This window comes from Pungitius pungitius, chromosome 12 (assembly GCF_949316345.1).
Source record: "Pungitius pungitius chromosome 12, fPunPun2.1, whole genome shotgun sequence".
NCBI classification, from domain to species: domain Eukaryota; kingdom Metazoa; phylum Chordata; class Actinopteri; order Perciformes; family Gasterosteidae; genus Pungitius; species Pungitius pungitius.
Window position 1 is genome coordinate 2434734 of NC_084911.1, and position 27964 is coordinate 2462697.

Here is a 27964-nt window from a genome sequence, read left to right on the forward strand (position 1 = left end):
GTAAACAAGCCATCGACGGCCGAGGTGAGTAAAGCAAAGTAAAGCAACGTGGTCGCTGCTTTGTTGTTGAATTCCAATGCATTTTCAGAAAAGGGGGAGACTCCTTTTAGCTTCAAGCCATGCACTGCTTATTGGGCGATTTAGTATTGGCTGTGGTTGAAGGAGGACAGAAGTGAGCTAAGTGAGACGGTTGGAAAATACATTAAAAAACAGTGTTGACCTGCAGCAGGAATCTCGAAGGCGGTTTACTGGCCTCCACTAATCAAGAAGCCCTGCATCTGTTTACGACGCATAGCATGCGGCAAGAAAGCTCAAACAGGGCAAGGGAGCACACAGAATCTTTAATGTTGGGTTTAGACTCTTGTCAAAGGTGGGAGTGAACACATTAAAAAGAACATTTCAAAAGAAGACTTGTGCAATAGTTTTAATGGCAAATTAATGACAATTTCAGGGCCCGTGCAACATGCAGCTACAATTTGCTATGGTCTATTGAGAGTGTGAGAGGAGAAAGAATATATCTCTGCTCCCTGTATGAAGCAGGCAAAATGGACCGGAAAGATACCTTGATGTTGCCCTCACCATACATTTAATGTTTTCAGTACTTAAAAGAAACAAATATGAGGATAAATATAATAATAATATAAATGTCATGGAAAAAATTGAAAAATAGTAGTTAAAAAAAATGGAAAATGTCATAGGTCAAAAAATGTCATGGAAAAAAAAGTTGAAAAAAAATTCGATAAAAAATGCTAAATGTTCGAAATCGAAAAATGGAATACAAAAAAATGTTATGTCAACATTTTTTTATTTTTTTAAAGTCAAAATATGCTAAGTCAAAACATTTCATAAAAGAAAAGTTGAAAAATATTAAATCTTTAATAAAATTTGTTAGGTCAAAAAAATTATTGGAAAAAAAAATTAAAAAATTTAATCAAAATCAAAAAATCTTTTGAAAACAGAGCAAAACTTTGTTAGGTAAAATGTTAAAATTTAATGAAAAAAAAAATATTGGGTGGGAAACATTTTTTTTAAAAAATGACAAAATATGTCATATTGAAAAAATGACATCAACAAGATTTTATTGCCGTTCTGATTGTTTTTTGATTGATCTCGTAGAACAGTAATAATCAACTGAAACCAATATGTTAATGCACTGATGACTACTCACTTGGCTCGCTGGTCCGTTTGTCCCCGCTGGGACCCGACACACCATGTGGCATGTGACTCGGGCCATATTCTTTGGCCCAATGAAGAATCAAACAAGAAAACCAGGTCGGTAAAAAAAACGATGTGAAAGGAACGTGGTAAGCCAAAAACTACAAAGAATTGAAATTCCATGTAGTAGCTTTAAGTCTAGCTCCATGCCATCTTACGCTTTATGTCAACTGGATCTGGTTTGACGAAGGCATTTCCTTTGGTTGTGCAGTCAGCTGTTATGTGGCTCTACCTTTGTCATCTGTAATTATCTTTGTCATTGCTCATTTTAAATGGCAATACAGCTGTTCACACGGCACAGCTGCTGCCATTAGATTTTCGTTTGTTTTGTGTGATGCTGCCCCAACAAAGCACCTTAGTAATGATGCTCGACTATGATCATCAATTTCACTGTCTGTTCATTACCTGAAGACGGAGGCAGAATATGTAAACATTACATTTGTGATTTCTCCCTTTGTCTTTCATGCAATTGTATGTTCTCTCTCTACCTTTAAGACCAGTGTGAAGAGGAAATTGGTAACACGTGCAATGCATCGTTAAATATAAAGCAAACTTGCCAGAAATTTGTGCATTTTTTACACTTTCTAGGTAGAGGTCAGCAGGAAGTAACAAAATGGTTTGAGTTCAGCTGGAAACACTCAATATTTTTCACTTGTAGAAAGTCTTGCTGACTTCGTATCTTACTCAGATTAAAAGAAATTAATCCCAGGGACCGGTGCCAAGATTGTGAAGAAAACTACTCAAAACCGGCTAAAAATAGCCGCGGCTCATGAATAGCCGAGTGGAGGCCAGAGCGCCGATGATGTCGCAGAGCAGGTGGTCACTTTCTGTACCGATTAGAGCCGCAGATGTTCTCCAGCCGGGCCTGGATCCAGGTGAGCCGGGTCTGGCCCGAGGTGGTAATAAAGATGCCGGCGTGTATTGTATGTGCGCCCTTAACTTTATTTCACAGTACTTTGTCTGAAAGCAGATAACATAGTATTAGGAAATAAAATAAAAAAAACACATTTTTTTTGTGCTCTTGTTTGTTTCGATGCACATGAACAACAACTGCTGATCTTTCTAAAGATTTCGTCAACACTCTTATTAGACACAGAAGTGCTACAATATGCAGTATAAAAAACATGTGGCTAAGTAGCTAAATGAACCAGAAACCTGACAGCTCTCAGAGGAAACTGAAACGCTTTTATAAAAATAACAACAAATGGAGACTCGTCAACAATATCAACTTTGAATCAAACAAAAGGAAATTTACACTTGTACACATATCCCAAAATCTTAAGGCGGTTGAAAATATTAAGTCAGACAACCAAGTTAACACTTTAGAAGGTCCTTACATAACACATTCACATCAGGCTCATGGATGCTTCACTTCACATGAGTGAGTAAAAGCAGCTTCATGACACACTTGGATGAAATAGACGCAGCTTTGTGACAGAAAATGAACAAAAGGGGGGAACTCGTGCCTGCAGTTATACCGACATAATGAATAAAGGGGGAATAAGGAGTAAAAAAGAAGAAAAAAACCCCCACTTCACTGGATAAATGAATTCCCTTAGGTCACCGAGGGTTTGTCTGTGCTGCTGATTTTAAGGTGTTTAATATTCACACAAAGCACTGATGATCACCTTTTAACCTCCAAAAGCTGTTCTTTACCTTATAATGCGTTGAGTTACTTTATTACAATTCTTCAGACGTGTGGGAGAGCCCAAATTGGGATTTATTGTTCGTCCATGAAAACGTGAGTGAGCCATCATGAGCCTTTCTGGAAAAAGTTACATAAACACCTTACAAAGAATAAGCATTAATATTTACTAAAAAAAGATGTCATGATACACAAATTCACAGCCGGTAAGTCAGAGGATTCAGTTTCACATTCTCAAATTCGAATCTAGCACGTCGATATTTCGTCTGGTACGTAGCTTCCATAGTATACAAAAAGATTTTAACAGCCTAGCAGTTTAAGAATAAAACAAAACCTCTCAGCAAGCGGCAAGGCCCATCCAGAGAACAAACTACTTTCCTGCATTAATCGGATAAGACGTTTTGCATTTTAATACACTGGAAGAAATATTGAAGCAAAGGAAGAAAAAAACAAACAAACCACATTTGTCAATAGCATGAAATAAATATATATATATATCTATATATATATATATATATATATTTATGTTTTTTTTACACAAAAGCTGCCATAGACAGATCAGAAATATGTATCTGTTACATTCATCCATCGGGCTCCCGGCGGCCTCTGAACAAGTGACGAGGAGCCGCCGCTCGCCCTTTGACATGTTAGTGGTTAATAGCAGGCCTGTGTGACTACGGTAACGCTCCCCAACCACCGACACGATAGAAAAAAGAAGCACGGATCTACGGATGTGTGGTTGTTTTTTTTTTGTTGTTGTTTTTTTTTCACGATTCCCCCCCCCTCGACCGCGCAGAAAATATTGTAAACATTTCCGATTGTTTCTGCTTTGGTACTAAAAATACAAATGACGGCTGAAGAGACGGAATGATGGAGACGCTCCCCGCATTCCTGTCAGATTCCATGCAGCGAACACTGCGTTGTGTGATAAGAGGGGACGTTGAAACGGAATCTGGATTTTTTTTTTAAACGCATGTAAAAGGTTTTAAAAAAGAGATTGTTACAAAAACAGGCGGTGACGGTGGAAATGACAAGAAGGTTCCTCAGCAACGAGTTATTCCCCATGAACAGCGGTTCGTCTGATAAAACCCGAATCAGCCACTTTATACTCATCCATCTACACAGCAACATTGCAAATATAGATGCCCATATCTGTACATAGTTTTTGTTGAATTAAATATATGCAGGGAGGGAAGAAAAAAAAAAAAGTCCTTTTTGAGTGAAGGGTCCAAACAACTCCTCAAAAACCGTTGAAGTTTCAGTAATTTCTTCATATAGTAGTTTCATATTACACAACAGCAAATCCACTGTCACAGGACTTGGCCATGCGATACCCAAAAACCTATAATCCATTGTGACACACACATATATATATGTATATTTATATATATGTATTATTCATTTGCTAGATATTTTCTCTTCAATCGATACAAGTTTTCCCGATTAATGCTTTACATAACATGACAAATTTAAAGACTCTGTAACCCATTCCCCTCACACTCAAAAGAGAACGTGATCATCTTGAGCAAGTAGTTGCTAATAACAAGGAAGTATCCATTGATTGGAATGTCGAGACGACGTCCCCGTGTCATCTCGTGTCAATGCGTGGTCCAATGTTTCAAAAGCAGCTAAAGAGGTTATGATTTCTGTTGGGACGACACACCTTTCCAGTAGTCTAAAATATCGTGCAGGTCCTCATCCTTTGCAAACTGGACCTTCTTGCGCAGGGCGTGGCCCGCGGCCATGTACTCGTCGTCTTTGTGCCGTTTCCGGTGCAGTTTGAACTTCTCCCAGATGCTGTGGGAGGGCTTGCAGTAGTATTCCGGACTGGAGGAGTAGCTCAGGTTGTGGTAGTGGGACGAGAGCTGGGAGTACGCCAAGTCTCTGGAGCGGGAGTGAGTGAGCGGCTCCAACATGGAGGACTTGTGGCCGTCGGGCCCCTCGAGCTCCTCTATCTGGGCGTCGGGGTAGGAGTGCCGGTGGTCGCCGTACTGGCGCATCTTCTCCGCCTCGGCCCTCAGGATGGCGGCGGCCGGGTTGCCAGAGAGGAGGCTCTCTCCCTTCGGGGAGGTCTGCTCGATGTACTTGGATTCGGAGCGGTATGGCCTCGGGCTTCGCATGGGCCCCCCCGTGGCAGTGCTGGGCCTCTTTGGCGAGGCGTCGGAGGACCGGTGCCTCTGCAGGGAGTGGTGATAGCTGTCGGCGTACCCCGGGGAAAGAAGGCCCGATTTGCCCTGCGGGTGTTCGGATATCAGGACCAGCTGGGGCTCGGCGGTGGACACCGCGCCTGATTTCCCCTGAAAAGAGGTGGATTCCGACTTCAGGGCATCTATGCAGTTGTTAATTATCTGATTGACTTTGTCCACCTCTTTTGCGATGGTGGAAATCTCCGCCACGGACCCCTGGCTGTTCCCAGCCATCCCCATGTCGCACTCCCTGCGTTCGTGGTGGTCCACGCCGCGCACGTCCATGTAATTTCCTTTCATCATCTTGGGCGTGTCGCCCATCTCCTGGAATTTGTACTGCTCCAACTCAGCCGCGGACGGCAAGTAGGGCATTCGCGCCATGCTCTCCCCGGCCAGCAGCTGCTTCTGCGACATCCGAGACACGGTGGCCCCCTCCAGCTCTTGTCCGTATTTGAGCTCTATTATGTTTTTCTTCAGGCTACCGGCTCTTTTGTGCTTTTCGTCCTGCCGACGCTTTCGCCGCAGGCAATAGTAGACCACGCCCAGGAAAATGACCATGCTGAAGAGGCAGCCCAAGATCGTCATGATGTAGTGAGTGGCGGTGGCGTTGTTCGCGTCCCTGGCCTTTCCCTTCAGCGTGCCGGTGGTGATCGTCAGACAGGTGTGGTTGTGTCTCAGGGAGTTACGTATGGAGCAGACGCAGTATGTGTAGTTGGTGTGGGGTTTGAGGTTTTTCAGTTCCACGTCCTCCTTCAAAGCTTTCAGGGTTTGAATGTCGCTGAAGAAGCTGTTGTTGTACAGCGACAGGATGTACATCTTCTTGAAGGGGTGAGGAATCTGAACCGTGACGGTGGCGCCCGTGTTGGACACCTGCTTCAGCTTCATCAGGGGGTTCACTTCCACCACGTTGTAGGTGCTGATGGTGATGTCTTCCGGCTCTGTGCCCGAGGGACAGTCCTCCAGCCCGCACAGTGTCAGGTCCGGCGGCGGCGTCGAGGACTCGGTGGGCAGGTGGATGAACGGCGTCACGTAGTCATCCGTGCACACGGTGGTGAGCATGTGCAGCGCGTTGCGGAACGTCGGGTTGTTGGGATTCTGGCTCAGCAAGCTGTAACCGGAGACGCCCGGCGGGGAGTCGCAGACCATCCGCTCGTTCGTCCTGTTGGGGAACACCGAGAGCCATTTGACGAAGCCGAGCAGTTCGCACGAGCAGTTGAAGGGGTTGGTGTACAGCTCGCAGGTGGTCAGTTTGGTCAAACTGGTAAACGTGGACCCGTCCAGCTGCTGGATGCGGTTCATGGAGAGGTCGATGTTCTCGATGTTGGGGCATTCCCAAAAGGCATTGGGTGTCACAGTCTCAATCAGGTTTGCCTGGAGGTAGAGGTACTGCAGCTTTCCTAAACCCCGGAGGACCCCCTCTGTCAGGTTGCGCAACTTGTTGAAGCCCATTTGAAGGACCTGTAAGTTGAACTGAGCAGAAAAGGCCCCGTCCTCAATGTAGGAGATTTCATTCTTCGTCAGGTTCAGGTAGGTCAAGTTGGCAAAGCGACTGAGGGCAGAATAATGGATGCTTTTGATTTTGTTTTCATTCAGACGGAGGTCCACAATGGTGCTGTTGATATGCTGTGGGATGGCCTCATAAGGTGGTTGGTTTTGGCTACAAATCGCAAGCCACACAAAGCCCTTTTCACCCTCAATTAACCAGCAGTCTCCACTGACTCTGCCGATATTAGTGAAATATACAATGGCTACGGACCAAAACAAGGCACTCATCACCACGCCTAAGCCGCAGGCCATGGGGGCTTCTCTGAGAGTCATGTGCAGGACCCGAAAAATAAATGGGAGATGGGAGCGCGGGGGGTGGGGGGGGACACCCGCTTGTTTTCAGTACAGCCGAGATCTGGTTGGGATGTCAGCCCGGATGTTCAACTGTTCTCCGAGCCAGAAACAATCCTTTTGTTTGTCTCCTCCTCATCGATGGATGGCGTCGTCGCCATGTAGCAATCAGAGCGCTTCGGCGAATCGTCCCTCGTCCCTCGAGCTTCTTTCATTGAGGTTTGGCTGCAGTGAAAAACCGCTTCAGGTTGGCTTGTGCTTTTTTTTCCTTAGTGTTCACCATCGTTTAATGGTCTCATCTCACTGTTTCTGCCGCCGTCCTCCTCTCTGGGTCTCTCGCATGTGCATGGAGGAATAACCTGCAAATGACAAGAGGACATTGTTGAGATTAATTACATTTGATCGGGTTAAGAAGTATATTTATATTGCTTTTGTTGCTTCAGAAATGTCGCATTGGAAGCCTTTGAGATTCTTGTGCACTGCCCGCCCTCCTTCTTCTCGCCCCACCAATTATTCCGTCCACAATTTGAGACGCGTTCGCAGCCCCTGTGGCAGACTCCAATTTAAGGGAACTGTTGGCCAATTACCAGTTTGACAGGTTGGGGAAAGCAGGGTCCCTGTTTTCACAGCATTACACACCATTCTGTCAGACACAACCGGAGGCTGGCAAATGTTAAGAAGTTGCATTAAATCAATTACACAACAACACACGAGAAGACCCTTTGGATCAATGTATTTAGTATTTTCCTCTGAAAGCTCCCGAAATCCTTGAACACGGATGCTAGAGTGAAATTGAGCACAGCGTGTTCTTGGACGACAGTGAAATGAAATGTAGATCTTTTGTAAAAAAAAAAGAAAAAAAAAAGTGGCGAGCAACAAAAATAGCAAAGAAGACGAAAAGAAACATCCCCAAATTCAATTTTCTTGATTTGGCACTCTGTGTTAATCTTGCTGCTCAAATACAAAAGGCAGCATCCCATGAAAAAAGGAACACAACCTTATTCTATCATTCCACCAAATCGGTCATTATTACAGCCCTCATTTTGTTATTGTGACAAAGAAGTGAACACAACCTGCTGCTCGAAAGACTCCCCAATAATAATGTATTTTCAAGCAATACATTCCTTTTTTGCAAGAGGAGGTTTAGACTCCACCGCAGGTTAAAATATACAAAGCAGATCAAAGAGAACACAGACCCCGTTAATTAAGTTAGTCACAAGGAGGTTTCCGCTGGCAACCTTCAGATTAGCGTTAAAGCATGTGTTAATCACTAATTTCTAATTAACGAGAGTCCTGAATTAAGTTGTATTCTATGAACGGGTCAAATGTAGCAGCTCTGCCTCTGACCAAGGCCAACATTTGTTTCCTTTTTGGAGGGACACCGGGGGGTGGAGGGGGGGGGGAGCTGCTTTTGTGTGTTGAAGAACATCTCAGGCTCCTCTCAACGGGGATAATCACTGTTAGAATGAAATAAATGTGACACTTAATGGCGGAGAGAATACATTTCAACCCCCCACAGCCTGCCACCGAGGACCTAAAGGCCATTCCCGCTGTCGTTAAACCTAGTTTATCACATTCAAATCACACGCGTGGAGTGCGGTGGTTTTTCCTCATCGCACATCAAGTGAAACAACTGAAGCCTCACTGGCTGGGCGATCGATTCTCAAATGAAGTGTACGTTGAAAGAAGGGAACGTAAATGCTAATTATTTGCTGTTTTATTTTGTGTGTCCTGGGCTCCACGTTGTGCCTCTGGGCTTCTCCTGTTTGCGTTTATTGGACAAATACCTGCGCTTTCCACATATCACATGCACGAACAAACCCCCCCCCCCCCCCCCCAAAAAAGTATATTCATACATGCGTAGGCACTGCATGTTTGCGCGTATACACAGACTATGCCAGAATAACAAGCGTTGCTGTTGGGGACGTGATCTTTCCAGTAAACAGTGTGCTGCTCGCTGATAAACTGATAAGTGGAGCGATCCCGCTGTTATCTGACGCGTCGTGTGTTTGACATGGACTCACTGTAAGCCGGCCTGCGGGGCGGAGTTCATTTATTCATCTTTAGCTTCAAATTTGCTTCGGGCGGGGGGGGGGGAAGACACGGTTCACTGTTGTTCACCTATCCCCCCCCCCCACCCCCCCACCCCTACCAAATGTGGCATCTAAAATGCATGACGCAGCAAAGTAAGCTTTGCTGCGCTGAATAAACGCTGAGAATCTGTTCGGCGTCAGATAGCGCGCAGAAAAACGCCGGCGGCTAATTTCCGCTCCGTGTGAAGCTACGGCTCGCCGAGCCGTCTCTCTCTTTTTTTAATCGTAAATCCGGCCCGGCTCACGCCGCCGTTCGACAGCTTCGAGGGCGATCAAGTGAAAAGGGCCCCCAGACTCCGCCATTCAAGCGAGGTAAAGAGAATGAATGAACGCCGCCCGCGGTCGGAGGCCGAATAGAATGCCAAAGGCCGCCATTACGGAAACCACCTTCGTCGGCGGGGAGAAAAAAAAAAAAAAAGGAGCAGCGGCAGAGGAGCAACCTGGGGGGGGGGAGAAACCTCTCAAAGAGGCTGCGAAAACAAACGCACCATGAAATGAATACGAGGAAAATGCAGCTCAAAAAGAACCTCGACGGTGCGTTGTTTTTTTTTGTTTTCCCGGGGGGGGTGGAGGGGGGGCCTCGTGACCTCTTAACGTGACCAAACCCCGCCGCCGCGACTAAACGGAACGCTTGAGTTCCACCTGAGGAGTCTCCACTCGGCGGCGACGCGTCTGTGTTCTGTTTTGTCCACAGTGACTCACGGTGGCGAGCCCGCCGCTGACTCACTGCCGAAAAAGCGATGCATGAATTACAGACACACACACACACACGCACACACACACACACACACACGCAAGCGTGGAGCGGGAGCTTCTGCCCTGCAGATTTTTTTAAAATCACATCGCCATGTCCTCGAGAATCCACAGGAAAAAAAAGAAAGAAAAAAGAAGGCGCCTGAGGTGTTGAGTCAAGCGACAAAGAAAGCAACGAACTAACATCAAAATACATTTCTGGTGCTCTGGTTTCATGCAAATGCAGATGGAATTGTTTATGTAGATCTTGGAACGAGCCCGAGGCGTCCGGTGCAGGGTGTGCTGACATTTTTTAAAATTTTTTCTTTTGGAGAGACGGAGGTCTGTTTGTCGCCACGGACCCGACGCTCCATAACGGCGGCAATCTGTGTGGTCACAGCGCGAGGGCCCGGAGTGCAGCGGGCCAGAACGCCCCGGGCATCACAGCTGAGTTTTATTCCCCTATCAGACACAGGCAGCCATTCCACGGCCTCTTCTCCATTTAGGCTCCATGCGCCCGGGTAATGAAGGCTTTTCTCTCTCTCTCTCTCTCTCTCCCCATGCAGACGACCTGTTGAGACCCTGCTCCTTGAACAACCATTCAAACGACCGTTCTTTAAAAAGAGGGTTGTTCCGCTCCGGCCGCTCGGGGGGGGGCCTCTTGCTTTTATTTCGCTTCTGCTAAAAGAAAGAAATCACTGCTCCTTTTTGTTTTGTTTTATGGAGAAAAAAAAAGGCGACAAGACACCAACTCAACAGGGCTCTTCTTTTGATACGCCGCGGCGTCGTTTTAGACGTGAAGCGGACGAGTCGCCCTGTATGCAGAGTCGACCAACGCCGCCCCCCCCCCCGCCCCCCCTTCTGCACGGAGTGTCAACAGGAGCGCGACGTGAAAGGATCGGAGGGCGCCGCCGCTTCCTCCTTCCTCCCCCATCTCGCTCTTTGTGACGGCGACTTAGGGGAAGGCCCCCCCCCTCATCCATACCAACGACGGCCCTTTATTTGATGTCACTGACGATGCTCTTTTTTTTGCTCGGGGGGGGGGGGGGGGGGGAATGAAAAATGAGTAAAGATTGGAAGCCAGACGTGGGGAATCAATTGAGTTTAAATGGAAATACTTTCTCTTGGGGAAGAGGAAAACGTGGTGCTCGTTGAGCGGCTGAATTGCTTTTTGGAGGGAAGGAGGACGGGGGCCCATATGCTCGTGTTATGTCAGAGGATATTAAACTCATGCATTAATTACTCTGGGAATATTCCGCGCGAAATAATTGATGGTCATGTCATGCCTGACTACTGTTTGCTAGAGGTTCAGCACTTGGATACACCAAATACATTTAAATAATATATTTACACTTGTTATTGTCCGTTTTATTTCTTTGTTTTTAATTCAATTTTCTCCTACAATATTCATATTTCGCACCCAAATCACAAAACAAATTGCTCGCCTGTAAAACCACAGTTAGGCAATAGCTGTTTAAGGAACACCAAAAAAAAAAATGTCACATCAGGAAGAAGTTGTTACTTTTACTAATGATCAGACATCTTGGAATTATTGTTTCTCCGCGATGGTTAAAAACAGTTCAAACGACAACAGCATCCTGCGGCCAATTAGTAGATCTACCTGCTAATTGGCTGCAGCTAAGCACAAGGATGACTCACACATGCTCCAGTGTGGGCTGATCTTAATTAATACTAGTGACACGCTGGTGCTAAATGTCAAATAACGGAACTTTTGTGGATAATTAAGGCCCGGCTGGGTGCAAAGGTCGGGCTGACACCCTGAATTTGAAACTGAATTTCACTGGTGGTGAAGTCGCATTGAGCCCACTCGCCACTTTGTATTCCACACACCGCTCGCACTTTGGTGAAGCCTTAAGTGACTCACTGCCCCCGGGGGCCGCCCGACGCTTGTAAATCCCCCAACATCTCACTCTATTGTTCTTCAGTGCAAAAATCTCATTACAAAATAAAGGCCCCTCGCTTTTTTTTGGGGTGACACCTCCGATGAAGACGCTGACCCCGCGGAGGAGCTTCGGATGAACACGTCTTTTCAGACGGACGCTCCGGCAGAATTAAAGCGGGATTCATCAGAAGGAGGTGCGCCCTGCTCCACATGCGCGACGCTTCCCTCTCAAACGAACGAGAGGAAGAGAAAAGCCTTCATCAGAGGGGACTCGCGTTTAATTTAATTCTTTATCTCGGATAGCGAGACACAATTTGGGGCGAATAACACCCCCGAAAAGGGTTTGAGCGCAATTTTCCAGCTCGGCGCCTTTGTTTTTCCGAGGCCTCCGAGCCCCGAAAAGCCTCGCGGCGGCGCGTCGAGGGAGTCCGGTGGATTTACCCCGGGCCTCCTCTTTGGACGTGTTTTTATTTAAAATCTCATGTTTAAAAGAATACGCTGACAAAAAAAAAAAAACGCCCCCCCCCCCCCCCCCCCCGCGATAAGACTCACCGGCCTTATCTTTGTCAATCGCCTCGCCGCGCTGAGCCGGGGTTTTTCCCCGCCAATTAACCTTCACAAAGCGACTGCTGCGGCTGATTCCATTTTCTTCATTTTTGGCGTGGAGCGGCGTGCGTGCTCCTGACTGACGGGTCAGCCGGGCCTTCGGCGCTCTGATTGACGGGTGGGGGGGGGCGATCGATGTTTGCCATGACGGAGTATCGGCCGCAGTGAGGAAGGGGAACATTACCCCCACCCCAGAGGTGTCAAAAGTATTCTCAATCATTACTCAAGTAGGAGTACCAGGGTTTAAAAACACTTTTGTAGAAGTATCAACTCAAGCGTTTTACTTAAGTAAAAGTATAAAAGTACTGGTTTCAAAACTATTGTAATGAGAAAAAAAATGCCCATTATGAGCAAACTCTTAACTCGTGACCTCGCTCAGTGAACATGTCATTCCGTTACAACATGATCCAAAGGTGCCTTTCAGATCACGTGACCTGCTGGAAACATGGCGACATTCAGGGAGGGGCGGCGCTAAAAGGGAGGGAGGCGCGCATTGACCCGCATGCTGTGTGATTTAAAACCAAGAAAACAAAAATTTTCATTTTCACACACACACGCTGCTCCCACTGATTAGACTGCATAGCTCCCCTATAGGTTTACTACTTCATGGGGGGGGGGGGGCACCGCTGTTACAATGATGGGGAAACACATCAAAACATTGAACAGATACAGAATCCCTCAGTGTTCCTACGTCACTTCATTGAAGACGCCGTGCAGACATGCTCAGCAAACCCAATGTCATGAAGATACTCATTTAACTTAGTTATGAACTAGTTATTAGGAAGAGGAGGAGGAGGAGGAGGAGGAGAAGGGTTCACTGAGATCAGCTTTTACCGCCACCACCGATCAGCGGAGGAACCGACCTCGACCCGCCGGCCTGAAAAAGGATCCTTGCACCGACCACTTTGTGTCATCCGTCATCGCGGAGGAAACCAACGGGGCGTCTGGACGGTAAATGTTTGCACTTCTCATCCAACCACAATCCAATTCACTCCATTTATCCTGATGTTTTTTTTTTTTTTGTGTGTAGCTGGAACACAAGCCAAAATGAATGTGAGTAACGGGGCTATTTTTTAAAATGTGAGGAGTAGAAAGTACAGATATTTGGGTGAAAAAGTAAGGAGTAGAAGTGAAAAGCAGTCTGTAAAATAAACACTCCAGTAAAGTATAGATACCCAAGATCTCTGCCCCACCCAGTTAGCATGTTTAGCTTCTTTAGCTTTTTTTTTCTACGTCAACCTCTTCTTTTTTGGTGGGTTAGTCTCATCTGGGCTGCGTCTGCTCATGTGATTCCTGAAGCAGATCTGAGCCGGTTCGGCACAGACTGTCCCTGTGCTCAAAAAAAAAAAAAAGCCCCCCCGGCAGAGATACAAATGGAGCATTTAATGAGGTAACCTACCTTCACGGGCAGTAATCAGTAATTCAGCCACGGGTAGTGAGCTCGAGAATTTGATGGTGGCGGCACCAGCTTCCGGGTTTGTTAATGTGTGTGTGTGTGTGTGTGTGTGTGTGTGTGGGAGTATAGATGGTGCTCAGGGAGATGCGCTCATCATCATCATCATCGGATTTTGCGGGGTGGGTGGGGGCGGGGGGGGGGATAATGACTATGTTTGAACTTCTGAGCTGCTTTTTTTTTTTCCAGAACCCAAAAGGAGGAGGCAGTCACAGTGATAGAGAGAGAAAAAAAAATCAATTGCAAAGGATGTCATAAAAGTGTGACTTTCCTGCCGCTGCAATTTGATCCGTCCATGATGAGTGCTGGAATGAAAGGAAACACAGGGGGGGGGGGGCGGGGGGGGATCACAGGAGTGCGGGACGTGGTCTCGGACGCGAGAAGTACAGGGGGACGTCGCTGGGAAGCTTCTTAGCTCGAATCGAGGGAGCAGGATGCAAGGAATAAAGGTGCCGGACATTAGTGGGGAGGGACACGCATAAAACCCTCTGATAACATTGTGTCAGGATTTGCATTTTTATTGCTGTTGTCCATTTTAATTGACCTCCACAGACGCAGTGTGTGTGTGTGTGTGTTGGGGGGGGGGGGGGGGTTGCTTTGCTGATTTCTGAGAAAGAAAACAGCAAGGACAATGATGGTAGTTTGCATGAAAAGCCTCAGTGGCTCTCGCGTGTTGTAACAATGAATTCAACCTCCCTTTCACACGGGCCTCCTCCTCTCTGCCAGGGATTTCATTAGAACACATCATTAACTATTTAAAGGAGCACACGCTTTAATGAGGTTTCTAAGAGGTGCTTCCAACATTGGTTACACAAGCCGTTAATATAAAAAACAACAACAACCCAACCGTCTGTGTCCCCCCCCATTCGCACTGACATGCACGGATGTCATGGCGGAGAACACGTAAACCCCCCCCCCCCGCCTGCATTTGCGAGGGTGAACGATGAGCGGATTTGTCGGGAGACAAATGGTGTCCGAGGACGCGGGTCGATGGTACGCAGCGGATTTATTACGCCTTCAATGTCCCCCCCCCCCCCCCGGGGTCCTCGTCCGCGCGGTCCTGACACATCGCCGCCCAAGTAGGACAGTTAGACACACCGATGCTAATCTGTAATCCAGTTGAGGTGCGGCCCTCCAGATGCCGCGCTGTCTTCTGAGAAAAGATACGAGAAGGAAGAAGCATAAATCATCGCTGAGGTTAAAACAGAAGTAACCAAACTCAATGTCAATTATAGACGCTTCTCTTCCCGTTAAAACGTTGAATAACAAATAACGAAGGGAGTCGGAGAGATTAAGACGTAATAAAATCGCACCAAACAAGATTCAAAGTGCCAAAAGAAGATTCTATACCTGAGTTTTAGCCCCCTCGTTATGAATGAATTTGAATTTAATAGCAACTCGACTCTCACACGAGTTCATTGGGCTTAAAAAAACAAGAAAAGGACGTTGCGTAACGTCTCACGGCAGCAGATGTTAAAGGGGAAGGTTTTCGAGGAAAGGAAAACGGCAGCAGATGGCAAGAGAGCCTGCCTTTAAAAGGCTTGTAATCCTCCTCGGCCGTCTCCTCCCCCGTCCCACTCACGTGCACCAACCGCCGCCGCCATTAAGAAAACCGCGGGCCCCGAGTCCTCTGGGGTCTGACTGAGTGCCGCGCCATGAGAGGGGGGGGAGCCGAGGTGTCGCGAGTCGAGGGAAACGCCCCGTCGCCCCGCTGACATCGTCCAATCAGCGGGGAGCAGGCTTGTAATTGATGGCCGACAGGTGTCTGTCAGTCCGTCGTAAGCCCCCTTCGCCCCCCCCCCTCCCTTCTCGAGTAGGATCCGACGTCACCACGAGGGCTTTCCCCCGCGTTGACTAAAGGTCTTCATTTCACAAATACCACTTTGGGTTTTAACACTCGATGACAAAAAGCTGCACGAGACATTTTCCGTCTGATTTGGCCCCCCCACCCCCCCGTCACCTTCAAACCTTTAATCAGGGCGGCCATGTTTCTTGTAGATGATTCCCTTCGTCCCATAATTAATGGGCTGAGGGAGCGTCGAGTGAGTGAAGAAGTACTTAAAAATGACAGCGCATTAAGGCGGGGGAACGCCGGGGGGGGTCGGGGGGGGGGGGGGGGGCAGCTGGAGCACTGCGTCGACTTTTATGCTGATTGAACGCCGTCGCAATAAAGGAATCACCCCAAATCGTTAATCAGGAGGTGCGAAGCGGGCCTTTTAAATTTGGATTGTGCTGCCGTGGAGGGGGGGGGTGGTGCGTGGTGCGATGCATTGCTCTCGCCCAAAGAGACGTCGTCAACGACTGAGTCATCAACGCAATAAACCAAAGCCTCATTTACAACCAGTGGCTTCTCCATCCCGAAGGAGGGCATCGATCACTGCGTCGGAGTCGAGGGCGATCCGTCGGGTCGAAGGGGGGGGGTCGAATCCCTTCCACGAGGAGGGAGCCCAATCATTGTCGACCACACACGGATGCTTTATAATCACTTCGTGTGACCGGTTTAAGGCTCCCTCGGGGATCCGTGTCTCTCTCGGGCTAATCCATGATGCTCTTTGCGGTAATCCGTTCAAATAACTCTTCTCCGGTGCCATCAATTAGGAATCAGGCCGACGGAGGAGGAGCAGCAGCGTGATGGGGATGATGATGATGATGATGATGCTGCTGCTGCTGCGACCCGGGCCGGATAATGATCACCAGAGTGATCGATGACCTTCAGCAGTGTATTTAAAACATCAGGCCTGACGTTTTAGACAGATTGTGAATCAGGTTGGGACAGTTTTATCCTCTTATACTTTTTTTTATTCTTTTAATTCCTAGTATTTTTGAGGACTGCTCATAATGAAATATGATACTGAAGTTACAATATATCACTAAAATGAACAGGACGCAGACTTTCTATGCAACGTAATATCCTTTTTAAATTGAATTATTGTATTATGACACTTATTTATGGCTTTTCGTGAATGAAACTAGCTCAGAAATGGAGCTAATGTTTATAACGTGAATTAGGGTCATTAATTAATCTGAGGAACACAATCGTGAGCGCTGACTTGGACAAAAGGAGAAGGTTCCTGATGGAGTGCTGGTGTTTCTTACGGAGGGCTTTTCCTCCTGCAGCACAGCCCGCACACAATCACATGTACCTACACGCCGACTGTGACTTACGAGTCCTCCTTAAAGAATACTGGTCTGGACACTTTATTTGATCGAATAAAATAATTAAACTGGGAGTTTTGGGCTCCCTCCGCGGCTCACGGACCCGCTAACACAGGCGCTGACCTCCATCCTGCAGCAGCACGACGTCTTCAGGTCCAACGGCAGCGGCTGGACGTCTTTCGTGGGTCTCCCAACGTGTTTTAGGGCGGCACTGAGCTGCTTGGCTCGTTGTGCTTGTTTTTCGTATTTGTGTCGGTAGAGATGTTTCTGGACAGTTGGACAGAAGAAGAATCCCTTCGGCCCCCACTTGAAAGGCAGGGAGGATTAAATCTAGTGATCCGGCAACACATATTCGATGTGTCCAATTTTTCAAATCTGTCCAAACATGCCTGTTCTTATGTGATTGTCAGGACTAAGGGAAAAGCTCATTGTCTCTCGACTTGTAGTTTAAATTAAAATGACATACACATAGCTGCGCCCACTGAAATGCATCAAGAGCACAATCACGAGGACTTCTTTTGTTCGTGATGACTCCACAAACTCCAAATTGAATATCAACCTAAGTGCTTTCTGGCAGAAGTCACACACTCGGCGGAGGCTGATTCGGAAGATGATGCATAAAGCTCAGGATGAATCATCTTCAGTCTTCATTGTTTCCACCGAACGGCCGTTACTATCTCACTTTATGAGATTTGCACGCTGGAGTTTCATTTTGATTTCTAACGGCCACATCACCGCAGCCCGAGTCAGGTATTGTTTTCCAGTGCGGGAATGACTGCTATTATTTTTTTAAATTAAAGACCAGATGTTTATAGCTGCCCCATGACGTTGCATTTCTCATTTTACAGCAGCATAAACCTTTGATATTTACCTTTTTTATATATATATATATATATCAATACATAAATAGATATATATAACAGAACAAGAACTCAAACTGAGCATTCCTTGACATTTGCAGAGGTATGACTCCACATTTCAGCAGTGGGGCCCATTAAAAAGGACCGGATGACGCGTCCTTTGAGCGACTCGCCTTTGGCGGCGTTCTCGTCCTGTGTATTGAACAGTGGATTAGCGAAGGATTCTCACTGATCCTCTTAGCGGGGCATTTACTCATGCAGAGCTGCAGTCGACTCGAGCCACGAGAGGAAAAAGAAATACCTGCACTTGCCTCGGGTATCTGAGTTGAAATCGGCGGGGTGGGAAAGCATCCCCGGTGACCTCCTGCGGCGCCGACGTTCCTAACGACAGAAGGAAAGATGTCAATGCGTTTTCATTCATTTCGAGATGCTTTTGAGCCGCTGGTTTTGGTTGGACATTCAATGGAAGCCTTGTGATGAAAAAGCCTCCTTTGGCGCTTCCCGTCCCACCTTTTTTGCTCTTTTTAAAAAAAAGTCGGAACCACTTCATGAGCCTTATCAGGCAAGCAAAGCTAATGAAATCCTGTGTTTCACTATCCGGGTCTTGACAAAGTAAGTTTTTACGAATTAATCAAACATCCCCTTCAGCTTAATGACGTGAAGCTGAGCATTTTCATTGGTGAGTCGAAACGGAGTCCAGTAAACGAGAGCGCAATAGATGATGCGATTCAATTAGCCGCTAAAGCCGCTATTTGCATCCCGGTGAAAGGGGCGATAGTTTGAGTGGCCCCCGAGGCAGCTGCCTTCGGGGCAAAAGGCCGAGACGACACACACACACACACACACACACGCAAAAAAAAAAAAAAAAAAAAAGCAGCGGAACCGAGAGAAAAAGGCGAACTCGGCAGTCTTCTGCGGTATGCTTTTAATTACTCGTCATAATGACTCCATTTAGCTGTTCAATGACCCATTTTGGGGGCATTGAACGGGCATGGGGAAGCTCTCTGTCCTTGGCAGGGCCCGTCCTGCAGCTGCCCCGTCCTGCCAGGCTTTAATCCAGAGGGCACCCCCCCCCCCCCCCCCGCAACCCTCTCCCCCCCCCCACACACACACCCCCCTCCTTCAGGGCTTTAAAGAATTTTCTATTATATTATATTCAGAGTATTTTGTGGAGCAGAGAACTGAATAGAAAGTTAAACTCATCTGCGTGCTTTTGGAGTTCTGCAGCGTAGATACGTATTATTTTCCCTTCTGTTCCCTGTTGGTAACGGGCTGTCTGGAAGATGAAGGCGAGAATATTGCAGCCATCATTAGGGTGTAATATCGATCCTCCTTTAGGTGGAGGCTGAAATTGTTCTGCGTCTGTCTGTTGCTCCGAATGAAACCGAGTCAGAAGGCGTCACACGTGTGCAGTAACATGTTGTAGCAATGAAAAGCAAGTGGATGCTATTTTTATATCTTTAATATAAATCACAGTGAACGTGAACGAGGGGCGGCCCGGAGGTTGTGAGGAGGGACGGATCCCACGTGGTCTTGAGGAGCTGAGTTTTTTTTTTTTTTGGCACATCTGCAGGACGCCGACCCCACAGCACTGGGGTCGAGCACCGGCACCATGTGACCGACGGGGCCCAAGCTGCCGAGGCACCGAAATAGAAAAAGTTTGTTTGTTTTTTCCCCGGTCAACTTTCTATGAGAATTAGTTAATATTTATTTATTGTGCCGATAAGATGTTTTGGTTCATTTCAGATGATTTGGGGCTGTTACTGTTCAGATAATAAAAAAATAAAAAATCCAATTAGTAACAGGTGAGGAGAGGGATTTTAGATTTGCCGGACCGTGCACGAATAAAGAAGTTAAAATATGCAGGGAAGAAGTGACCTGGAGTCAATGTATGTGCGTCCTCTCGTGCCTCTTCATTAAGGAGGAGATTAGTGCGCTTTAAGTGCTCCACAGAGTGAAGGCCTTCAGAACAACAACAGCAGCCAGGAGGTTACAGGGTCTCGTCCCCGAGCAAACATCGGTTACACATCACACAATATTAAGCTCATTATTAAAAGCAGTAGATTGTCAAGAAGATTACTTCAGCGTTTAAATACACCTCGACCCCTTTGGTCATCGTCAGCGCTAACAGATCAGACAGAAACTGATGGTGCGGTTTTAATTGTGTGTTAAAGATTTGACCTTTTTCAGCTGCAACTAACTGTTGCAATTATTGGCGACCCAACTAAACCAAATTAATCGGAAACCGGAATAAAGTTCCTGTTGTATAGATCTTGGTTTGGTCTAACGATCAGTCCACATGTTGTTTGATTTCCACAAATGAAAGTTAAATGAAAGATTCCCTCTCCCCACAAAACACTTGAGTACAACGGATCCTTAATGCGCGCGGAACCATAATCACACCAAACGCATCCAACGCAGTCGTGGATGCGATGCAAAACGCTGGTGGATTCGATTTCACATATTATTTTCTAATCTTAATGTGGGGTTTACACTCTGAGAGCCTGAGTGGAATGAAGCAACGCGGCTCGTTTCCCTCATGGAAACCCCACAAACAACAAGCCTCGAGCAAAGTAACGCACACACACACACACACACACACACACAAAGGCTTCCTTTCAAACACTTGGCCACGCGCATGCGTTTGCACACAGTAAAGTTTGAAATTGCCTTCCTAAAAATAGACATAGGCGGCAATACTTACTGTAGCCTCAGCCATAGCGAATGCTATCTACAGTAAAAAAACACATTTGGAGACAGAATGGGTTTCCTGATAGCTTAATGAAAGCAAGATACTGGTGCGCCATTCCTTCACTCATTCAATATTTAACCAGCATGGCCTGCTTTCTGGAGCACACATAATCACGTTGTAATGGCCTCAGCAGGAGAATAGAACATGGCGGCTGGAGGACTTAACGGGCAAAGTGCAAAATGACTGAGCTGCGTGGAGGCTTTCTGGAGAGAGAGAGAGAGAGAGAGAGAGAGAGAGAAACCGCGCCATTGAGACGTCGTGATGCGCACAACTCAAGTTAAATTGTACATGCCGCCTTATGTAAAAAAATGTAGTTAATCGGATGCATATATTCGGTTGTACTGGTTCAACAATTTAGGTGATTTAAATTGTTAATAAGCCACCTTCTAGTTATACACTCAAACTGAATACTTGATTTTCTGCATAATAGTTCTACTATTACTGGATGTTTTCACAGATAGTGAAGGGGCTGCAGGACAATCACTGGGTCGGCATGAAGAATTTTGATTAAGAAGTAGAAGGCTTTCCCCATGATTCCCTATATTTAGAGAACTGCCATAACATGAAGGAAATGTACTTGCTGGACCGTTGTTTTTATAGACATGGTCAGAGCCCCCCCCCCCCCCCCCGCCCCCCCAGTGCCCCGGGTGCAGGTGTTGCCGTGACGACGCGTCCCCTCAAACCCTTCACTTTTTTCTGCCTCGTCGTCAGGGGGGGGGGAGATGTTTGGTTTGGTCTGCGTGCGACACACAAAACGCACGCGGGCCAACCGTCTGTTTTCCATCAGATCCTCCGAATAGATTTGACCGACATGAAAATAAGATGTAACGGAGAACAAAAAAAATAAAAAGGCTCTTTTCTGCTTGAACCAACGTGCAGGGCGGGTTGGAGCCTGCAGCCTCTCAGATTCTCCGAGGTGAGAAGTAAACGTGCTTTTTTTCACATCCAGACCCTGAACTGAGAAAGTATAAATGGAAACCACTCCGGTCTGCTTGAATTACCATGACAACTCGTTCCTGCTGGAATCTGGGGTTCTTTTGAAGGTGCGTTTATCTTCACGTATTACTTGATGATGTAATATTCTCCTGACCATCTTGCTTCCCTTCAAGTCTCAGCTCTTGAGTGACACGGCTGGGGATTTTGTTGTTGTGTGGAATAAGTGGGCTGGAATTATGAGGGCGCATCAGTGGGTCCTTTCACGGGGAAAAAGGAAGGCCACGTGCCACGCGGTGCACACACACGGCACGGAGATGATCCGCCGACACTTTCTGTGCAACCTCTTTGTTTTTCTTGGCTCTGAAGCCAACGCTTTCACTTGGGAACGCGAATGGCGCATTAAAGCGATGACGTCGTCGCAGTGCAACTTCTGCACCCCCCCCCACCCGCGGCGTCCTCTTAATTCCAAAAAAAAGATCATATCAAGAAGCAGCGGCAGAGCATCTCGGGCAATGCTACCACGAATTAATTAAGACCTGCGGCAGAGCAAAATATCAACAGCACTCATTTAAATATGGGTCCTGTCATCAGAGCCCAGTGGAACTGAATGAAAATGGATTTAAACACCACGTCTTTAAACTTTGGTTTTTCTCCTGTCCTCTTCTTGAGCTGGAAATAAATGCAGTGCGGCCATTTGGTTTTTTTTTTTTTTTTTTTACTGTGTAAAGGACAAAAAAGGTATGAGCCAGCCACGAGGAGGAGATGCAGTTAAATTGATGAGATCGGAGGAGACATAAATGAGATGTAAAAGCCTGGACTTGATGCAGCCTCTGTGAACACCATTCAGAGTGTTTGCAGAGGTTGTCAGTCGAGATTGAATTTTTTTTTTTTTTTTTTACAGTGGAGAGCTGTGCCTGTGAAAAAAAAAAACACCCTACATTACTGATGCGTAACTGGGATCTTAAATGAAAGATGGCACAACTCATCTCGCCTTTTCTACTTGGGGGGTGGGGGGGGGGGGGGGGGCTGTGTGTGAGGTCCACATCGCTGCAGTGTCTACATACGATGACATGGAAAAAGCCGCAGTGTGCAGAGCTCATCGTTTAGAGGCACATTAAACAATGGCCAATGTTGAGAGAGTATTTGACTCATGAATACGGGATTATTCAGACCTCGCCGTCTCTTTTCACACTGGTGCGAGCCGCAAAGCCCCCCCCCCCCTCTCCCCCTGACCCCTTTCGCGAGCCTCCTCCTCCAGGTGAGGGCACTTAAATCTCCCTGCATTTCAGGCCCCCCCCCCCCCCCCCCTCCCTGCAATAAAGCCCGTCCAATAAATCACAGCACGACGCTCCTCCTTGACTCCGCGGACGCCAAGAACAGCACAACCAGCGGCTGAGAGGAAGGATTGTCATGACTCAGCAAAACTCCCCCCCCCGCCACCCCAACCCCCCCACCCCCGAAAGGAGGCCCGGCTCGCGCTCTCTCTTTGCAGGAGTCTCACGTGACGTATGTCCCCCACCACCCCGATTCCTGCAATGTGAGTGACGATTAGTGTAATTGGCTCCTTTGACATAATTGAATTATTAAAAAGGGAAAATGAACAGACATCATCTATAATCCAGAGAGTAACTGGAGATACGAGCGCGTGCAGCCGCTGAAGCGCTTCAGCTTACAAAGTACAGTAAAGGGTCTGGAAAAAGATGGAGAACAACCTGTGCACTGCGGCCATTCCCCCCCCCCACCCCCTCCTTCCCCCCCCTCTCGATCAGCACTTATGGGATGGATGGGGTAACAAGCAGAGCATTATTCAGTGGCTTCATATGGATGGGTCTTGCCAGAGTTGATTCATTAAGAGGCTTTGAGTGCGGCTGCTAATGTACTTTGGATGTGATGAAGCAGTCGGTGCTCTGTGAGCCGGGGGGGGGGGGGGGGGGGGGATGGGGGGGGGGGATGTACCCTATATACATGTTGCATGAAACATCTCATTCATACACGCGATGTGTTCTGACTGAACACTTTATGTGAGGAATGTGCGTAATGAAAGAGTTGTGAAATTAAAAGAAAAAAATCAACCTCCATTATCTGAGTCATCCAAGATTCAAAGTTGTTATTAAAGTCTGAGCAGCAGCCAACTCACTGCCCAAGATTATTCACTCAGTTATTCAAGCAGAATTAATTCCACCACCAAAACTTTTTGTAAGTGCTTATTAAAGCACATTAACCTCGTGCACTTAGGCCTTACTTTTTTCATCGCCGTGCTCGTAAAAGTGCTGTTTTTTTCCCCCCCAAAAAAGATTTGTCATTAAGAGCTTGTTATTAATTCTGTTTTAAATTCTTTTCCCACTTTGCGACTGTGAAATAGACCAACGTCATTTCAAGCCTTGTACTGGTTTATTGGTTTTTTATTGCTAAGTGCGTTCGGCGTGGCGTTTGGTGCATAACAATAACAATAGTTTAAAAACGGCAATGCAAAAATATGAAAATGTGCAATAGTACAATGAAAATTAAGACTGCATGTCACAATGAGTCTGTTGTCAAAGTGAAGAGTTGATGAAGAGTTGTGCAGGAATGTGCAAATGCAACGCGGGACTACAGTCTGAAACACAGTTAACAGATAAAAGTGTATTTATATGTGTGATATAAACCAGAAATTTCATTTTGTGGTTCATTGAGCAAAGTTTATGGCAGCGAAACTTGTGCCTGATTAAACTAACCTCTTAATTCTGGGAAATAGGTCACTAAAATTTGCCATCTATACTGTTTTCAGGGTCAAATGAAATGATGTCAGTTCCCCCGGCGGGTTCACCTCAAACGACGATGAATCGGACACGAAGCAGCTCCTCAAAAAGCCTGCGGCGTGGTTTCTACAAAACAAACCGCCACAAGCTTCTCATAATTCCAGTTAATCACTGCTGCTGATGCGTCAACTTCATCATCAGCAGGCGACCGCTCTGCTGTGAGATGCACGGCGCGGCACGCTGTCTGCTGTGATGGATTTACCAATCCCAAGTAACATGGACACCCACAAAGACAAATTCACCTGAGGGGGGGGGGGGGGGGGGAGATGATTAAAAGGACTTAAAAGACGACCATTAAAAAAAGATTCTAATGAACTGAAGCAAAACTAACACAAGTTATTTCTTAATTCAGGGATTTTTTTTCTCTGCATCCGTGTCTAAATTTATAAGTACTACAAGTAACTTCTCTGTAAACCCCCCCCCCCCCCCACCAGCTCCTCATCAGGCGCCGCGTTGAAGACTAATGTCTCATCGCTGATGCCGAGGCACGAACGCAGACCCAGTCCCCCCCCCCCCCCCACCTCCCCGAGAGGGTTTCCTACCTAATGCGGGAGGAGTGGAGTGCGAGAGGAGGGGAACAGGAGGGTAATCGTTGGGGGCGAACCTGGACCACGGAGCGCCGAGCTGCGCTGGAACTCGTGTTGGTCGCCTGGAATGTGTGTGTGTGTGTGTGTTCTAATTTGATCCGACAGCTCAACCGTCTTCTCCATCTTCTCCTGCTGATGCGATGTTTCCATTCCTCTGGTTTTCCTCTCTCTTCTCTCTGTGATCTTTGTCCATAGTTGGGTTTCTTCACGTTGTTCTTGGTCCCTCCTCCATCCACCTCCATCCACTCTAATAAGGATCATTTCCTCACTCACTCAGGGATTAAGTCTCAATGAGAACCGCATTTCTTCAACCTTATTCTGTGGCTACCTAACTAATAGAGACACCAATTTCTGAAAATTGGACAAGTATTGATCGAGGGGCGCTGTGGACAACAGCTGCTAATTGGCTGCTGTATAATCTTGTCAGGACACTACGGGCCCTTCATTTAATAATGATGCAGTTTTTTTTTTTTTGTGTCCCCATTAGTCATTTGGACACAGGAACATTGGAAAATAGACTCCAGGTTGAAAAAAAATATCAAAGCCATCCTTTGACGCCTCGTAGAGAAGCTGCGGAACGAGCTCAAAATAATAAAGTCACACGACTGACAACAGCAATGAGGTCGTACGTCACAGCGGTAAATGCTGCAGGATCAGCACGAGGGGGGGGGGGGGGGGGGGGGCTGGTACCCGGTGTGCGTTTGGCTCTTTAGCATGGAAAGTACTGTTTTGAAAAAAAACCACATGTTGAGTGTGGATTAGCATCACGTAGAGCCACGGAGGGACGGAGGAGGAGGAGGAGGAGCTTCCTGTCGCTGCTGCTGCTCTAAAGCTGCTTCTTCTTTTGTGTGCCCCCCCCCCGCCCCCCGAACAAAGTGAAGCCCCGCTGAATGGCGCTCGCCGTTACTCGGCGCCGGCATTAGCGAGGTACGATAACAAACGAAGCGGCCCATTAGCGGACCTTATCTTTTCGCGGCCAGCCGTCGCACAAAGGCCCACGTGCTTCTGTCCGAAGCCGCAAAAGCCTTCCTCCTTATTTCGTCTTTGTCTGTCTCTTTCCTCATTTGCCCCCCATCCCCCCCCTCCATCTTTTTGCTCTCATTTGTTCATTGACTTTTTCTCTCCAACGCTGCGCCACAAGTGTTGCAGTACTCAGTATTCCTCTCACAACGCAGCGTCACACTAGCGTATAAATGCTCAATGAAGACTTGGAGACTGATGGAGCGAGTCTTACTTTTTGATTGGCTGGTTATTTGGAGTTTTTTTTTTTTTTTTTTTTACGGGTTCGAGGTTGAACAGGTTTACAGACTACTCTGTCTATAAATGTTTGGAACCCTTGAACACTCCACTACGCTGTAGTGACGAGGAAGGTTTGGCTTCAGCGGGACAAGAATATCAGGCTTTTAGGCCTTTTTCAGACAAGTGCACTTAAAGTGCAGTTCAAAAGGTATTTGTCTTCGCTCCGGGGGAATCCAAATGTTTTCCTTTGCCCGTGCTGCATAATTCATGAAACCTGAAAGTCAAGGTAGAGATGTGTTCACCTAAGTGTGATCTGCGGCGTACTTCCCGACCCTCCTTGCTTTATCTCACTCCACCTGGCTGCTCACCAGCCACCTAAAAGCACCTGTGTGCTGACATCATCGCTCTACTGACGCTCAGAATCATCAACCAGGGGACCGGGGGGTGGGGGGGTAAAAGCATTAAATACCCTCGATTTTAGCAATGTTGCATAAGAGGGCAATCTGCAAAACGGACATTAACACCAGAACAAAGCTCTCTGGTGTCAAATATTGTGTGGTTTGTTTACCATATGAGGGTTCTGCTTATTTAAAAACCTCTTTAGGTACCAACCAGAGAGCAAAGTTCCACAAAGAATTTAGTTTTCATGTGATTTTCTTACTGCTTAACTCAGCACGTGTTTTTTTTTTATTATTACCTGTATTGGATACACAAGCTAATGGCATCAAAGAAGTCAGCCATCCTGCTGCAATAAGCGCCGGTGGGCCCACCCCACTCCGCCTAACGATGTGTGGGATTGTTCCTATTGGACCCCACTGGCCTCTCAGGTTAGATAGGGATCAAGACCAAAGGGTTAAAATATAAAGGGCGCCGAAATGGGGCCGACCTCGGAGATAATTACACTTGCCGCGTCGGTGTCAGGGGCGCAGGGCGCAGAAGTGGTTGCACTTCAACCCGCGCTGCCGGCAGCGAGAGAAGTGGCGTAGCTCCCATGGGGCGGAGCCGGAACACATGCTAATACCCACCCCCCCCCCCCCCCCCCCCCAGGAGGCCTCATGCACAGTTTCGCCTGATGGTTTTTTTTTCCCGTGAATTAGTCCAAAGTTTCCCCGACTATCCTGACGATCACCACCAAGCGTCGCCTTGAACACATCGAGTACTACTTGGTGTTTGCTTTTGATCGTGACTGTGACTTCACCCCCCGCTCACAATCCCCCAATTACCCAATCAGCTTCAACCCATGACCACCAGAGCTGCTGCATGCTGCTACGAAGGAATCATGAATTTATTGACTGTACAGTTGAGCTGTAAACGTAAAGGTCTCCTTCTGTGTTTTACTCATTAGCAGCCAGCCCCGTGAGAGGCAAAAAGCCTGGAAGATGACACCTTTTTAAATGCTTGTGTTGTAAAAAAAAACAAATAAAAGCTTGTGGAAGGTGGCTGTTGGACCGGGTTTGACGGCGTCCACCTCATCAACCCAAAAGGTCTCTGTGCTAAGTTTAAAAAGAGAAGAAGAAACAAGAAACAACAGAACAGGCAAAACACACCCAGAGGAATGTTGTCATTTTCTTTCGCTTCCACCTCGATGAAACGCACGCGAGACCCACTCGGGTCGCGAGGGGGTGGAACCCGGAAAAGTTGTCCAGCGACAGCGAGCAGGGGCGAACTCTCTCCTGCGCAGGAGGCCCAGACTGCCCCCCCCCCCCCCCCCCCCCTCCCCACCCACCTTCTCCCCCCTCGCCGCCGGCTCTGCGGAGGCGGGCGTGAACAAACTGCGAGAGCGAGCGAGCGTCTGCGCCGCGCGCCCCCCCCCTCCCCCCCCCCCCCCCCGGAGACGAGGCCCTCCCCCCCCACCCCCCCGAGACCCAGACTGCCTCTCAGACAGCCAGAGCTCCTTCAGCCTCCGCACCCTGCAGGAACTGCACCGGGGGCTCTGCGGGTGTGGGATGGGGGGTTGGTGGTGGGGG

At 47.4% G+C, this 27964-nt stretch overlaps 1 protein-coding gene across 2 annotated transcripts in view; it reads right to left on the reverse strand.

Moving 5' to 3' along the window:
• Positions 1–1854: 1854 nt before the first annotated feature.
• The window catches only part of elfn1a (extracellular leucine-rich repeat and fibronectin type III domain containing 1a), a 38732-nt gene continuing 12622 nt past the window's right edge, over positions 1855–27964 (reverse strand). The window contains exons 2-3 of one of the 2 annotated variants that reach the window (XM_037476255.2): positions 17987–18066; positions 1855–7241 (exon numbers count right to left, since the gene is read on the reverse strand). In XM_037476255.2, the coding sequence (XP_037332152.2) occupies positions 4498–6864 (2367 nt within the window). In that variant the 5' untranslated portion in view covers positions 6865–7241; positions 17987–18066 and the 3' untranslated portion in view covers positions 1855–4497. The remainder of the gene's footprint in view (positions 7242–17986; positions 18067–27964) is intronic. The other variant, XM_037476257.2, reaches the window with a different exon arrangement.